Consider the following 14,282-nt stretch of genomic DNA (forward strand, 5'->3'; position numbering starts at 1 on the left):
ATTAAAAAACAACAACAACAAAAAAAACAGAAAATGCCAAGAATGGTGCAAACTTTTCCCAAACACCAGCACTCTCTCTCTCTCTCAATGGTGAGACGATCAGTGAGTAAAGACACCTGCTGCACAAGCCTGAGGCCCTGAGTTCAGTCCCCAGAACTCACATAAAGGTGGACCTGACTGCACAGATTTGTGCACACACTAATGATAAATAAAGTTTTAAACTCACTATACAGTGAAGAGACAGCAGCCTCCATCCTTCCCTAGAACCACTGGAAACACACAGCTGCAGAAGAGTCACAGATGCCATGTCCAGAAGGCACAGCACCAGAGGCAACTATACGTCCCATGAGAGGCACACCCCGGGCTGAGAAGCCTTCAGGATGTCTGATGGATTTGAAACTTCTCTGTCCTGTCCCCAAAATGTCCTATTAAAACTCAGCCCCAAGCACCTGCCCACCCTCATCTCTTGGCATAAAATCTGTTGCATTTTAGTTCTCAGGGACAAACCCGGTTTCCTTTTATCCCAAGGAGCTGCATGTGCTTGGATATCACTGCCTCCTTAAAACAAAAGCCAGATGCCCAAGAGGTGCTTACATGACTGGTGGCAATGATGAGAAGCATCCTCCAGGCAGAGACCAGCATCTGATACTCCAGCAAGGACGTGCAGCTGCTGCCCTCTGTTTCAGCCATGTAAACTGCCAAAGACTTGACATACCCTGACCAGTAGGCAAAGCGTTTCTCGCTGGAAAACTTCTTGAGTGTATCTTTTAATGACTGGTCTAATGAACCCCTATGGTGTCAAGAAAACACAAACCCTAGTCAGAATTCAAAAGTAGATGGGAATGAGATGAAAATAGGCCCTTGTTGAGACAGAGGAAACCAGCTCATACAGCAACCAGCTCTAGAATCAGCTCCAACATAATGAGTAGGGCTGAGGTTCTTTCAGGAATGCCTTCTCCTCCATCAAATTCCAGGTACACAGAATTGTCTTAACACTAACTCTGACAACCATAAATGCCATCAGTGGACTGGCCAGGGAAATTCACTGGTCCTCCATAAAAATGGGTCAAACCATCTTTTTGTCTGTCCTGCTTAGCAACCTAACTCAATGATAGGCCTCCGCCATCTCCCACTGCATCTCTGACTACAAGTCCATGGGAGAGTGCTGGAGACACTGCTCATTGGTAGGACATTTGCTTAGCATGCAAGAGGCCCAAGTTTGACGTCTAGCACTACACAAACACGAGCAACAACAAAACCACCTCACAGGGGAAGGGACTCACTTAACTACGTAGTATATCTCCAAACATATTATCTTCATGATTAGGGCACAGGTCTCCAGAATGCTGGGCTGTGGAGGGGAGAGAGCAAAACACACTAATTACATGGAAAAAAACACATCTCCATCCCACCCCTGCTGAGAGCAAAGACCTCACACTTAGAAAACAAGTAAACACACCTTTATGGAATACAAACTGGCACCCACCACTGGGCAGGGCACTGTGTGCACAATGTGGAGACATCAGAGCCTTCCACCCAAGCAGGCATGCCACTCTGCTTCCCAGAGGACAGGAAGCAGGCACTGCTCTGCAGAAGGGGCGTCTGGTGAAACATTCTCTATATTCAAGGCAAGATCCTCTTCTCCACATTACAGACCAACCCCCCCCCCCCGCCCCAGGAACTCCCAGGCACTATCCTACCCTCTACCATGGCTCACCTCAGATGTCTCTGAGGGAGGAGAAAGAGTTCCAAACAGCGGGCTGGTTAAATTCTCCCAAAACTTGGGTCTAGAACAAAAACACTTGTTAAAACGATACCTTTTCTTCCCCATAGTCCCCTTCTCTCTAGTCCCCTTGCTAATATTTTTTCAAGTTTTAATGTCCAAACCCTAAAATGTTTTTTAAAAATTAACTGTTCTTTTTTTTTTTTTTGGTTTTTCGAGACAGGGTTTCTCTGTGGTTTTGGAGCCTGTCCTGGAACTAGCTCTGTAGACCAGGCTGGTCTCGAACTCACAGAGATCCGCCTGCCTCTGCCTCCCGAGTGCTGGGATTAAAGGCATGCGCCACCACCGCCCGGCAACTGTTCTTATATAAATGTAAAAAGTCCATTAATAAGCTGAGCAGCACTCGGGAGGCAGAGGCAGGGGAATCTCTGTGAGTTCGGGGCCAGCCTGGTCTACAGAGTGAGTTCCAAGACAGCCAAAGATACACAGAGAATCCGTCTCGAACAGTCCGGACCCAGGTTCAATTCCCATCGCCCACATGGCAGCTCACGACTCTAACTCCAGTTCTGGGGGATCCAACACCCTCACTCACATAGAGTATATATAGGCAAAACCAGTGTACATTAAATAATAATAACTAACAAAACAAAAACCCCAGCGAGATGAGGTGCTAGAAGCCTTTAATCTCTGCACTTGGGAAGAGTGCAGAGGGTTACAAGACTGCTCTGAGTTTGAGGTCAGCCAGGTACATAAAGCAAGCTTCTGGTAAGTCAGAGCTAAACAATAAGAGCCCGTCCCAAAAAACCAAACAAGAAAAAAGAAAGAAAAAATAAAAAGTTAGAGTCCCGGGTGCTTAACTGTATGCTAACTAGTGAACTCCTAACAAACCTACTTCCATTTTACAGATATGAAGAAGCACACTCATGAATCAGCTAGCACTCAGAGGAGACTTACTTGGTTCTGAGGACAAGCATAGCACTGTCCCTACGATCTTGCCACAGGGCATGAAGGAAGGCAATGGCTGCACGATGCAAGAGGGGTGGGCACCAGTATCGATCTTGTTGCTGGGAATCAATCAGCTCCAGCACCACATGGAGACAGCTCCACACACCAAGGCTGAATTCCTGCAAGAGGAACAGGCAGGCATTCAAGTTCCCTAACTGCATTTCCAAGAAGTACGCTCAGTTCCACCTAAGGAACAGGCTCACCTTGGAGCCATTGCTGCCATCCTTCACTTCCAGATTCAGAAAGAGCTCGATGAGACCTGGCTGCGTCTCCACAGCGACTGTAAGGAACTCCAGAATCATGACCTTGATGCGCATGTCCTCAATCTTGCTCTGAAGGCGGGTCAGGAAGGCATCACGAATGGCAGCTGCATCACTGCCCAGGCAGGCATACACTGACATTGGGGCCACCTGGAGAACAGAACACACAGGTTTAGGGCTCTGTGCCCCGAAAAACTCCAGGAGTTCTGCAGAAAGGCAACGACAAATTGAAGGAAATTGAAAATAAGAAAACAACCCAAACTTAAATTTCTGGAGTGAAACAAATGTACAGAAGAAACAAAGAAGTAAGGGCTGGGGAAATGGGTCAGTTAAGTGCTTGCTGCACAAGCATGAAAACATGAGTTCAGATCCTTAGCCTCCATGTAAAGACTGAGGCCAAGGAGCCTTCTATCTCTAGTACTGGGAAGCAGAAAGCAGAGGACCTCTGGGTTTGCTGATGAGCAAGTGTAACCGACAAACAAGCTCCAGATTCAGTGAGACACTCTCAAAATGTAAGATGGACAGTAATGGAGGAAGACACCCAATGTTGACCTCTGGCCCATACAAACATGCACACACGCATGTGCACACATGGCTGTTAAACATTTCTCACAGCTGAATTAAGTAAAACACGAAGTATCTGTCTACCTATTAGACTGATATAAAAGAATTGATGATGCTATCATGTTAAGGATATAAAATTTGGTGTTAAGACTACAAAGTGGGCTGGAGAGATGGCTCAGAGGGTAAGAGCTGCTCTTCCAGAGGTCCTGAGTTCGATTCCCAGCAACCACATGGTGGCTCACAACCATCTGTAATGAGACCTGGTGCCTTCCTTGCCAGCAGTACATTGTATGCTTAATAAATAAATAAAATAATAAAAAAAAAGACTACAAAGTGGGCCGGGCAGCGTGGCTCATGCCTTTAATCCCAGCACTTGGGAGGCAGAGGCAGGCGAATTTCTGTGAGTTCCAGAACAGCCAAGGCACACAGAAAAACCCTGTCTCAAAAAACTAAACCCAGGTTCGGTTCTCAGAACCCACAGAGTAGCTTACATTCATCTGTAACTCTAGTTCCAGGGATCCCATGCCCTCTCCTAAACTCTTTGGGGACCAGGCACAAAGGTGGTGTGCATATATAGATATACACATGCAGACAAAGCACTCATACACATAAAAACAAATAAAAAGAAAAATCGGGGCTGGAGAGGTGACTCAGTGGTGAGAGCAAGCACCACTCTAACAAAGGCACTGAGTTTGATTCCTAGCACCAACATCAGGCAGCTCACAACCACCGGTAACTCCAGTTCTGGGGATCCATTATTTCTAGCCTCAGTGGGCACCTGCACTCAAGTGCACATACCCAAACACATACATACATATACATAATTGAAATAATAAAATTAAATTACATTTAAAAAGGAAAAAAGGAGACTATTACAAGATTTTCAGTCAAGAGTATGTAAACAACAAAGAGCACATCAGAGTACAGCAAATACCTAAATCTTTTACTTTTTTAATATTTCTATTTTTTTCCCCTCCAGACAGAATTTCTCTGTGTAGCTTTGCAGCCTGTCTTGGAACTTGCTATGCAGACCAGGCTGCCCTCGAACTCACAGAGATCTGTCTATCTCTGTTCCTGAGTGCTGGGATTAAAGGTGTGCACCACCACTGCCTAGTAGTGTTTCTATTTTTATGTGTATGGGTATATTGGCTGCATATCTGTCTGTGCACCACCATATGTGTGCCTGGTGCTCATGTAAGCTAGAAGAGGGTGTCAGGTGCTGCACGGTACTCAGTGCACTTAACTGTTCCCAATGAGGATAGAGACATGGAACTAAATGGTAGCGTGCTTGCCTAGCATGTACAAAGTCTTGGGTTCCACATTAAGCACTATAAGGAGAAGAGCCAGAGAGCACCAAGGAGTATCCACGTCCCATTACTCAGCTGGCTCCATGGGTCCTACCGTGGCCAGACGTTTCAGCAGCTGGATGGCCAGGCGAGGCAAAGCTGGGTCATGTCTGTGGTAGATGTACTTGGCTAGGACAGCAATGAGGTTGTTCCCGTGGGCACCTGAAGCAAAGAAAACAGACAGCAGGGTGTCTATTAGATGTCCGGGTGGCAGCCGGGTGGTGGTGGTGCACGCCTTTAATCCCAGTACTCGGGAGGCAGAGGCAGGCGGATCTCTGTGAGTTCGAGACCAGCCTGGTCTACAAGAAGTCCAGGTGGCGAATGCATTAATGACAAAGATAAATTTCTAAAGAAATACTCTTTAATAATTTACAAAAGTCACTATACTGAAATCTAAAAAAAGAAAGAAAAAGAAAAAATCTTTAAGCCTCAAACCCTAAGCAGGAAGGTCAGTAAGATGGCTCAGTGGGTAAAGGGTGCCAAGCCTGTCAACCTGATTCAATTCCCAAAACACATAAGGTGGAGGGAGAAAACCAAGTAGCACACAAATATGTGTTCATATGCACACACATGCATATACACACACAGAGAAAACCTCTCTGAGTGGACAAGGTAGCACAAGCTTGTGATCTCAGCATTTGGGAGGTGAACTAAGTAGGGCCAAGAACTGAAGGATGCTGTCAGGGTCAGCGAGATGGCACAGAGCCCAGTGACCAGAGTTCAACCCCAGGACCCACGTAGTAGAAAGAAAAAGTGACATCAGACATAATGCACACAAATATTAAAAAAAAAAAACAAAGCAAAAAGAGTTCAAGAACCCCTTTAGCTACATTGACAGTTTAAGGCCAGCCTATGTCTCAAAAAAAAATAAAATAAAATTGGGCCAGAGCAGTGACTCAAGTGGAGTACCTGCTAATGTTCATAAGGACCTGAGGTAAGTGAAAAAAAAGGTTAAAGTTATAGTCTCAGCCATGATATAAAACATTACTAAAAATGACACTGATCCACAGATTAAACAATTTAAAGTCACACTGTGATATGAGCCAATGTGTTCTAAAGTTTTTTTTTTGTGTGTGTGCTTGTTTTTTCATGGCTTTTGTTTCTTTTGAGAGGTCTTGCTATACAAACCAGGTGGTCAGGAACTGGTGACAGAGAATACCAGCCTCACTGCCTTGGCCAGCAGTTGCCTCTGGAGTGCTGGGAGCACAGGCAGGAGCGCGGTCAGTGATGCTGTTCAGTTATCTACTCACCTCCATCCTCTCCTATCAGGGCTCTGCCAGCTAAGAAACCGTTTCTTTAGATACAGCCTCACACTCTAGTTATCAGGGCAGCCCAGAACTCAACTCGTTAGGTAGCCCTAGCTGGCCTTATATTCCTGCCTTCATCTCCCAAGGACGCTGAAATTGCAGGAATTTACCACTATGCCATGTTGGATGAGAAGTCTGAGGCAGAACATACATACGCCTGAGGTTTTCACAGCTGGCTGAACCTAAATTTGAACCAAGGAAACCTGACTTCAATGTCCATTCTTCATCCTTAAGCATCACTATGTCACCAACAGGAAGGCAGAATAAAGTATGGTACAGTTCCCTTGTTTCCAAGTCTAAGGAAATGAGCTGAGAACAATTTTTGATGTCCAAAAGTATGGTATACAATGTAGCTGAGGAAGAGAAATACATACCATGTTGTGTCAGAGCCTGTTCCAGGGGGGACACCACATTAGAAGGAGGTTTCAGTCGAATAACATTGTTGGTGACAGAGAACGCCAGCTTCACTGTCTTGATCAGCAGTTGACCCTGGCCCTGACCTTCTGGCCCATCACTAGGGTGCAAATGGAAATCACAGATAACTGAGACATGATTTCACTCACAGCATGTGTATTTCCAAGAATCAGACACGCCATCAGCTTCTAGGAGCCCCAGTCCAGAACAGGAAAGAGAAGAGGCTATGCAGCAGCCACTAGCTACAGCCTAAGAAATACAAAGTGCTTTTAAAAAAAAAGATTTTATTTATTTATTATGTATGCAGTATGCTACCTGCACATCTGCCTGCAAGCCAGGAGAGGGCACCAGATCTCATTACAGATGGCTGTGAGCCACCATATGGTTACTGGGAATTGAACTCAGGGTCTCTGGAAGAGCAGCCAGTGTTCTTAACAATAAGCCATCTCTCCAGCCCACAAAGTTATTGTGAAAAAGAAACTGCTGTTATGAAACAGCAGTTTTTAAGAAAAGCTGTTATGAGAGTGTGTCTTCAAGAAATGAAATGACACCTCACTCCTGATATCCCAACAATATGGCTGCCTAAACAAGACCTGAAGGGATACAACACCAATAGACAGGGTAAGGAAGGGAAGGAGGAAATCTCATAGGGCTCCAGGCTTAGACAAAGAACTACAGGTAAGTAAGGAATGTTAAGAGCAGTAGACATGGTCTTTCCCAGAGATTAGCCCCTTAACTGATTATCCAACACCAACTGGTCAGCCTTGAAATCATGTAAGCAACACCAAACATACTGAGCAATTTGTATTTATGCACATGCTTTGCGTGTGTGCATGTAACAATTAACAAAAAAACCAGACCATCAGTTTGAAGGAGTGCAAGGAGAGGGCATGAAAGGAATTGGAGGGAGCAAAGAGAAAGAGGAAAATGATGTAATTATACTTTAGTCTGAAAAGAAAAAATGGGGAAAACAAACAGTAACTATAAGTTAAGCTAAGATGGAGCTCTTAGAAAACACAGGGGACCTTAAAGACCAACAGGAGAGGCACAGAGGAGGCCCTACCTGCGGGGCTGAGCAGCCATCACCATATCTATGGTGTCCACACCAATCCCCATGATACTGATGACTGTCTGTCCAGCTTCTGTATACGCCAGGCTGCAGATGCAGAGGGATGGCAGGCTGGGCGTGTGGCTGCAAGACAGAGGGTTCTCAGTTACTAGGAGCTTCGGCGCTCTTAACCAGAAGGGTCCTAGCCAACTGGACACAGCTGAGGCAGATTATGGATCGGCGAAAGGAAATATTCTAAACACTTTCCTCAGACTTGATCCTAAAGACCACCTGAAAAGTGAACTAAACACCCATCAACTAATGGATGTATTTACCGAAATAATTCAGGAATAATTAAGTATGAGAGACAAGGGAGGACACAGAAACAAATTATAGAGCAGAAAAGCCTGGGATCTGTACAGACTTAGTAACAGGCATCTTGGAGGCGGCACATCGTACCACATAAGACTTTCCATTTTCTTTTTTTCTTTTCTTTTCTTTCTTTTCGAAACAGGGTCTCTCTGTGTAACACCTCTGACTGTCCTGGAACTCGCTTCATAGAACAGGCTGCTCCCAAGGGCTGGATTAAAGGTGTGTATCACCACTGTCCAGCTTATGAATCATTTTTATAATGATCATAATTATCAATGATTATGTGTTTACATACATGCACCTTTTCTGTCCTTTTCTGTCCACAGGGAGGAATTGACAACTGAGTCAATGGACAGTAAATCATAAGAGAAGACGAATGAGCACTGGATTTGTGTTAGTTAATTTTTATGTCAACTTGATGAAGGCTAGTCATTTGAGAAGAGGGAACTTCAACTGAGAAAATGTCCCCACCAGATTGGCCCGTGGGGCATTTTCTTAATTAGTGGTTACTGTGGGAGGGCCTAGCCCATTATGGATGGGAGCATCTCTGGGCAGGTGGTACTGGGTGTATAAGAAAGAAGGATGAACAAGCTAGTAAGCAGCGTTCCTTCATAGGCTTTCCATCAGCTCCTGCCTCCACGTTCTAGCCCTGACTTTCCTCAGTAATGAACTAGAATGTGGAGTCTTTCCTCTCCAGGGTGCTTCTGGACATGGTGTTTTATCACAGTGGTAGAAATCCTAGCTAAGACAGGATTCAACTAAGGTGAGATGTTGGGAAGAAATGAGAGGACTTGAAACAACAACACAGTGTTTTCCCTGAGTCCACAATCACCATTACCTGCTATGCAGGTCTGTCTCTTGGCACAGGTTCAGAATTGCATGAATCAGCTCCAGAATTAGGCAACCTAGACTCCAAAATAGACATGCAATTATGCAGCCTTGTGTTGATGATCCTCACTGAAGGGAGGGAAAGATCTTCAGAACACCCACACTGTCCTTACCAATCAGTTCCCGCACACCATGGGAGTTGTAGCGCCATTTGTGGTAGCTGGGAAGCATCTCCTTCAGCACGAACATCACACATGGCACCAGGCCTTGGCTCTGGGTACTACCAAGCTGTCCCTATGGGAAAGCATTCTGTGAGGGCCTTGGCCATGTAAGAAAGGATCCTTTATTACTCAAGATTTAATGTCAAAAACACAAACAGGTCCAAAAGAGAACTAGGAACACACTGATCAACAAGAGAAGCAGACATCAGAAATACCTCCTTCAACTGAACCTATACCATGAACAGAGAAAACAACTATTTTAGGCAAGGTGACACCAAAGGCGCCGACCTGAAGGAGCAGGAAGAGAGTTTAGTCTGAAAAGACAGAGGTACTCTAATCCCCAAAGATGCAGAACAGTCAACAACAGAGAAAGCCACTGATTGCCAATGATCTGTCACAACACCCAAAGCTCAACCATTATCAAACACTAGAGTGGAGCACTTATGCCCCAATTCTCTCTTCTAATAGTGCTGATTAATTCCAGAAACTGGAATTAATCATTTTTTAAAAGATTTATTTATTATATATACAGTATTCTGCCATAAATCTAGACTTGTGAAGCGTGTATACAGGCATACAATAGGACAAGATATAAGTGCACATAGATGACAGTTAAAATAGCTTAACACGCACCGCCATGGTCACAGAGTTCTCAACTTTCACTACAAGCTTCTGATTACTAAACAAACCCACACCACTAAGCAAGTACCAAGGAACAGAGGGCACAGACTCTCAATCCACAGAAGCTGAGGCTCCATAACTTCAAAACAGCTATCCTATATACAGATAAGAAGGCTACAGCAGGCCGGGCGGTGGTGGCGCACGCCTTTAATCCCAGCACTCGGGAGGCAGAGGCAGGTGGATCTCTGTGAGTTCGAGACCAGCCTGGTCTACAGAGCTAGTTCCAGGACAGGCTCCAAAACCACAGAGAAACCCTGTCTCGAAAAACCAAAAAAAAAAAGAAGGCTACAGCAGCAGGTAACAGAGGAGCTGTTCCAGAATTATCCGGTCAGATGGTACCTTGACAAGAGTGGTGACCAAGCGCAGAAAGGCAACTGTGACTCCATACTCGCCCTGGGGCTGTTCACTATTCATCAGAAGGTTGCCATACCCTCCAGCATTCATTCCCTCCGCACTAGGAACAGAGAGAGGCAGAGGCAGATAAAATAATGAGCAATGGTCAAGGTTAAGAAATTGATTATAAAAATAAAATAAATTATAAAAAAAGAAACTGATTATACAGCATTCTTGTTATTGTCTAGACAGCTCCAGCATAAAACATAAAAGCTCTCAAAGGGAAATAATCAAATGTAGGCAATTTTATAGCCAAGGAGTAATTTAAGATCACGTTTTATTGACGTCCAACTCCAAGAGGTTTAGAATGAAAAATCAAATGAGTCATTAGGGAGACACCGGTCATCTAGGCAGAGAGTGAGGTGAGCATGCTCAGTAGTAAATGGTGCCTGTGTCTCAGTGCCGGGCTTTGCTCACATACCCTCAGGCTGGAGGAAAAGCACACTGACTGCACTTGAGAATAGGACACCAAGTCTCCGGATCCAAAGACCCCTGGAGTGTCTCAGCTGAAAAGTAGATGCCCACATAGCTAAAGCAGCTGCAGCTGAATAAGGAAAGCCTCATTCTATTTCTCAAAGGTTAAAACTGAACCACCCAGTACTCGGGAGGCAGAGGCAGGCAGACCTCTGTGAATTCGAGGATAGCCTGGTCTACACAGCAAGTTCCAGGTCAGTCAAAGGTACACAGTGAAACTCTACCTCAGAAACAAAACAAAACAAAAACTGTGAGTCACCAGTGTGCCCTGTGAGAAGAGCAGTTCTGTAACCCAGGCTGTTTTCCCTTCTGCTCACTCACCCTCAAGGTCAAGAGGATAGAAGCTTCTTTAAAATGAATAAAGCCAGGCTAGGCCTGACTAGGAATGATTCCCAGTAGGGAATTAAGTCTACCCACTCAGAACCTGGCTCACCTAATCATCTGAGTCATGTTGGAGACAGGGTGGGCCACAAATGGCAAAAAGCCTGTGTGACGAAGATCAGTCCAGACCTGAGAAGGCAAAAGAAGAAATTAGGTGTCCACATGCCTCAAGACGTATACTCCAAATGTGATACTCCTTAGCTGTTAGAAAGACTTGGCATCGCACCTTTGCTGGATTCCGAGCAGCCAAGACAGTTAAGCAATTGACGCAAGAAGCAATGACATTCACAGGAGGGGAGATTACTGTTGTCAACCTAGTTGGAGAACAAAGCATTGCATTCAGTAAAACAAATAACAAGCAGTTTCCAGTTCTCTCCACAGGCCTCTTGAAGGACCAGGAAAGCCCACAGTTGGAGAGCTACCCCTAAAGGCCTCTCACAGAAGAGCTCACAGCCAGGTTCCTAGAAAGCAAGAGAATCGCTGCTGAAGTTCTGCCAACCACAGGGACTCACCGCTGCAGTAGCATGTAGATACGAGATGTGATGGGCAGCAGACAGTCCGCTATGGACAAGTCTGTGCTAATGACCTTGTGAACCAAGTCAATGATAGGTTTCACCCGCTGGCAATGCTGGATCACATCTGTGGGGAAAGATGGCCTGTGACTTCTTGGCACAGAACTCTATAAAAAGATCACTGAGTGCAGTTTAAAACCCAGATAAACAAATCCCACAGAACCCAAGCCAGATAGCTTTAAATTTTAAATTTTTTTAAAAATATTTATTTATTTATTATGTATACAATATTCTGTCTGTGTGTATGTCTGGAGGCCAGACGAGGGCACCAGACCTCATTACAGATGGTTGTGAGCCCCCATGTGGTTGCTGGGAATTGAACTCAGGACCTTTGGAAGAGCAGGCAATGCTCTTAACCTCTGAGCCATCTCTCCAGCCCCAAATTTTAAAATTTCTAAATTTAAATTTTATTGTGAAGTTGGGATTAGTCTTCAAATCTTGCAAGCAAACACACTCTTCCCATCACTCGCTCACAAAAAGCAGAACTTACCTGCCGTGGAGACAACGTGGAGTAGCATTTCAATCTCACAGGTGAAGAGAGTCCAGCTACTGTAGGAATATTCCCAGCGTACAAGGTAAGCCCTGTCATCCAGCATGACTTGGCCCACGGTGCCCTGAGGAATCCGAAGGTTGGTCTGACCCCCTACGGAAGAGAAACTACTGTACTCCAAATACAAGTGAGAGGTGACTCTTCTACTAGACAACACTGCTCAGCACACGCAGACAGCAACTCTAGTGGACAACACTCCTACGATTTTTACATTCAAATGATAGAAGATGGCAGTGCTAGCCACACGCCTGAATCTCAGACTTTTGAGGCTGAAGCAGAAGGAATGCAATGCTTTTAAGACCATCCTGAGAACTGACATCTCACCCCCAAATTTTTACCCATTTTTTCTTTCTTTTTTCGAGACAGGGCGTCACTATATAGACCAGGCTGGTCTCAAACTCACAAAGATCCACCCACCTCTGCCTCTTGAGTGCTGGGATTAAAGGAAACTCTGTGTCCCCACCCCTGGCTTGTCCCAAATCTTAAAAAACCAGGGCAACAGATAAACATACTGTCTGCCAAGTATAATGACCCAAATTTGACATCTGGGAACATACACGGTGGAAAGAGAGAACCAATTCCCAAAGCTATCCTCTGACATCCACAAACATGCTTATGTGTATGCACATAAACTAAATAATTTTTTTAGACTTATTTATTATGTATATAACATCGCTTCCATTTGAGCCTGCAGGCCAGAAGAGGGTACCAGATCTCATTATAGATGGCTGTGAGCCACCATGTAGTTGCTGGGAATTGAACTCAGGACCTTTGGAAGAGCAGCCAGTGCTCTTATCTTAACCACTGAGCCATCTCTCCAGCCTTAATTTTTTTTTTTTTGAGACAAGCTCTCATAGTCCTGCTCAGGCTGATATTGAACTCAATTTACTTTAGTCTCAAATCTTTCAAGTAGCTGGGTCTGCAACTGTGCCAAAAAATTTTAAGTTGTGGTAAAATACACTTACCATCACATTTCTCATCGTACGCATCAAGTGTCCACCAAAGCAGCAGTGAGCACACTCACACTGGGTTATGGCTTCCCCTTCTGCTCTCACTCACCAGTAATTCGCTATTCTCTCTAGCTCTCAGTTCTGCAATCAGAGCTGTATTTTCTGTCTTGGTTTGTCTATCCTGAAGGACCTCAAAACAGAAGAATGACACAACAGGGATGTGGCAGGTGCTACTTTAATCCCAGTACTCGCTCAGGAGGCAGAGGCAGGTAGAGCACCTCAAGGTGGAATCTAGTCTGGGCTACAAAATAGACCTAGTCTCAAAACAAAAAAACCATATATGTAAATATTTATAAAACCACCCACAATTTGTGCTTTTGTGACTGGTGTATTTCTCTTAAGAAGCCGCCCTCAGGGTTTACATATTTTGCAGCCTATATCAGACTACATATCAGTACATGTGCTACCTCTGAGTCACACTCTATGACAAAATTCCACCTTAAGCATATAGCACGTTTACCTTTCAAGCATCTATTTAAAAACTTTTATATACACCCTTTCACCTAACCATCTCATGTTGAGGATTCTGTTACTGTTTACCAAAAATGAAACACCAACATCTGTGTGTCCATATATCCAATGCAGTATTATTTGTAATGGCAAAACAATGAGCAGAACCATAGATGAGGACAAAGATGATGCCTGAGACAGTGGCTGGTCCTTAAAGAAGATCATAGCAGAGGGCATACAACCAAGACAAGTCACACAGAAACCATTTTATCATCCCCTCTACATGTACCGAGGCATTCTCTGGAAGAGCACAATTCATGTTTAATCAATGAATCACCTCTCTAGTACCAGGAAGGTTTACAGAACAAGCGATCTCTAAATATTTTAAGGCCGAACCTAAAGACCACCATTTTGACTAACTTCCATGGAATACTCTAAAAGCAAGAACTAAACTGCCGGGGCTGGAGAGATGGCTCAGTGATTAAGCGCATTGGCTGTTCTTCCAGAGAACCTGAGTTCAAGCACTTGGTGGCACACAACCATCCATAAAGAGATCTGATGACCTCTGCAGGCAGAACACTACATAAAAAATAAATTAAGCCGGGCGGTGGTGGCACACGCCTTTAATCCCAGCACTCGGGAGGCAGAGGCAGGCGGATCTCTGTGAGTTCGAGACCAGCCTG

General features: G+C 44.7%; 1 protein-coding gene across 1 annotated transcript in view; it reads right to left on the reverse strand.

The window, feature by feature from the left end:
* Window positions 1–14,282, reverse strand: part of Nup188 (nucleoporin 188) — a 55,629-nt gene that overhangs the window by 8,733 nt on the left and 32,614 nt on the right. Inside the window, exons 16-30 of the mRNA XM_005346137.2 lie at window positions 12,080–12,232; window positions 11,530–11,656; window positions 11,244–11,331; window positions 11,070–11,146; window positions 10,109–10,223; window positions 9,041–9,161; window positions 8,878–8,944; window positions 7,683–7,811; window positions 6,580–6,719; window positions 4,954–5,060; window positions 2,932–3,138; window positions 2,678–2,847; window positions 1,718–1,787; window positions 1,284–1,351; window positions 595–790 (exon numbers count right to left, since the gene is read on the reverse strand). Coding sequence (XP_005346194.1) covers window positions 595–790; window positions 1,284–1,351; window positions 1,718–1,787; window positions 2,678–2,847; window positions 2,932–3,138; window positions 4,954–5,060; window positions 6,580–6,719; window positions 7,683–7,811; window positions 8,878–8,944; window positions 9,041–9,161; window positions 10,109–10,223; window positions 11,070–11,146; window positions 11,244–11,331; window positions 11,530–11,656; window positions 12,080–12,232 — 1,835 coding nt within the window. The remainder of the gene's footprint in view (window positions 1–594; window positions 791–1,283; window positions 1,352–1,717; window positions 1,788–2,677; window positions 2,848–2,931; window positions 3,139–4,953; window positions 5,061–6,579; window positions 6,720–7,682; window positions 7,812–8,877; window positions 8,945–9,040; window positions 9,162–10,108; window positions 10,224–11,069; window positions 11,147–11,243; window positions 11,332–11,529; window positions 11,657–12,079; window positions 12,233–14,282) is intronic.

Source organism: Microtus ochrogaster, chromosome 4 (assembly GCF_000317375.1).
Source record: "Microtus ochrogaster isolate Prairie Vole_2 chromosome 4, MicOch1.0, whole genome shotgun sequence".
NCBI classification, from domain to species: Eukaryota; Metazoa; Chordata; class Mammalia; order Rodentia; family Cricetidae; genus Microtus; species Microtus ochrogaster.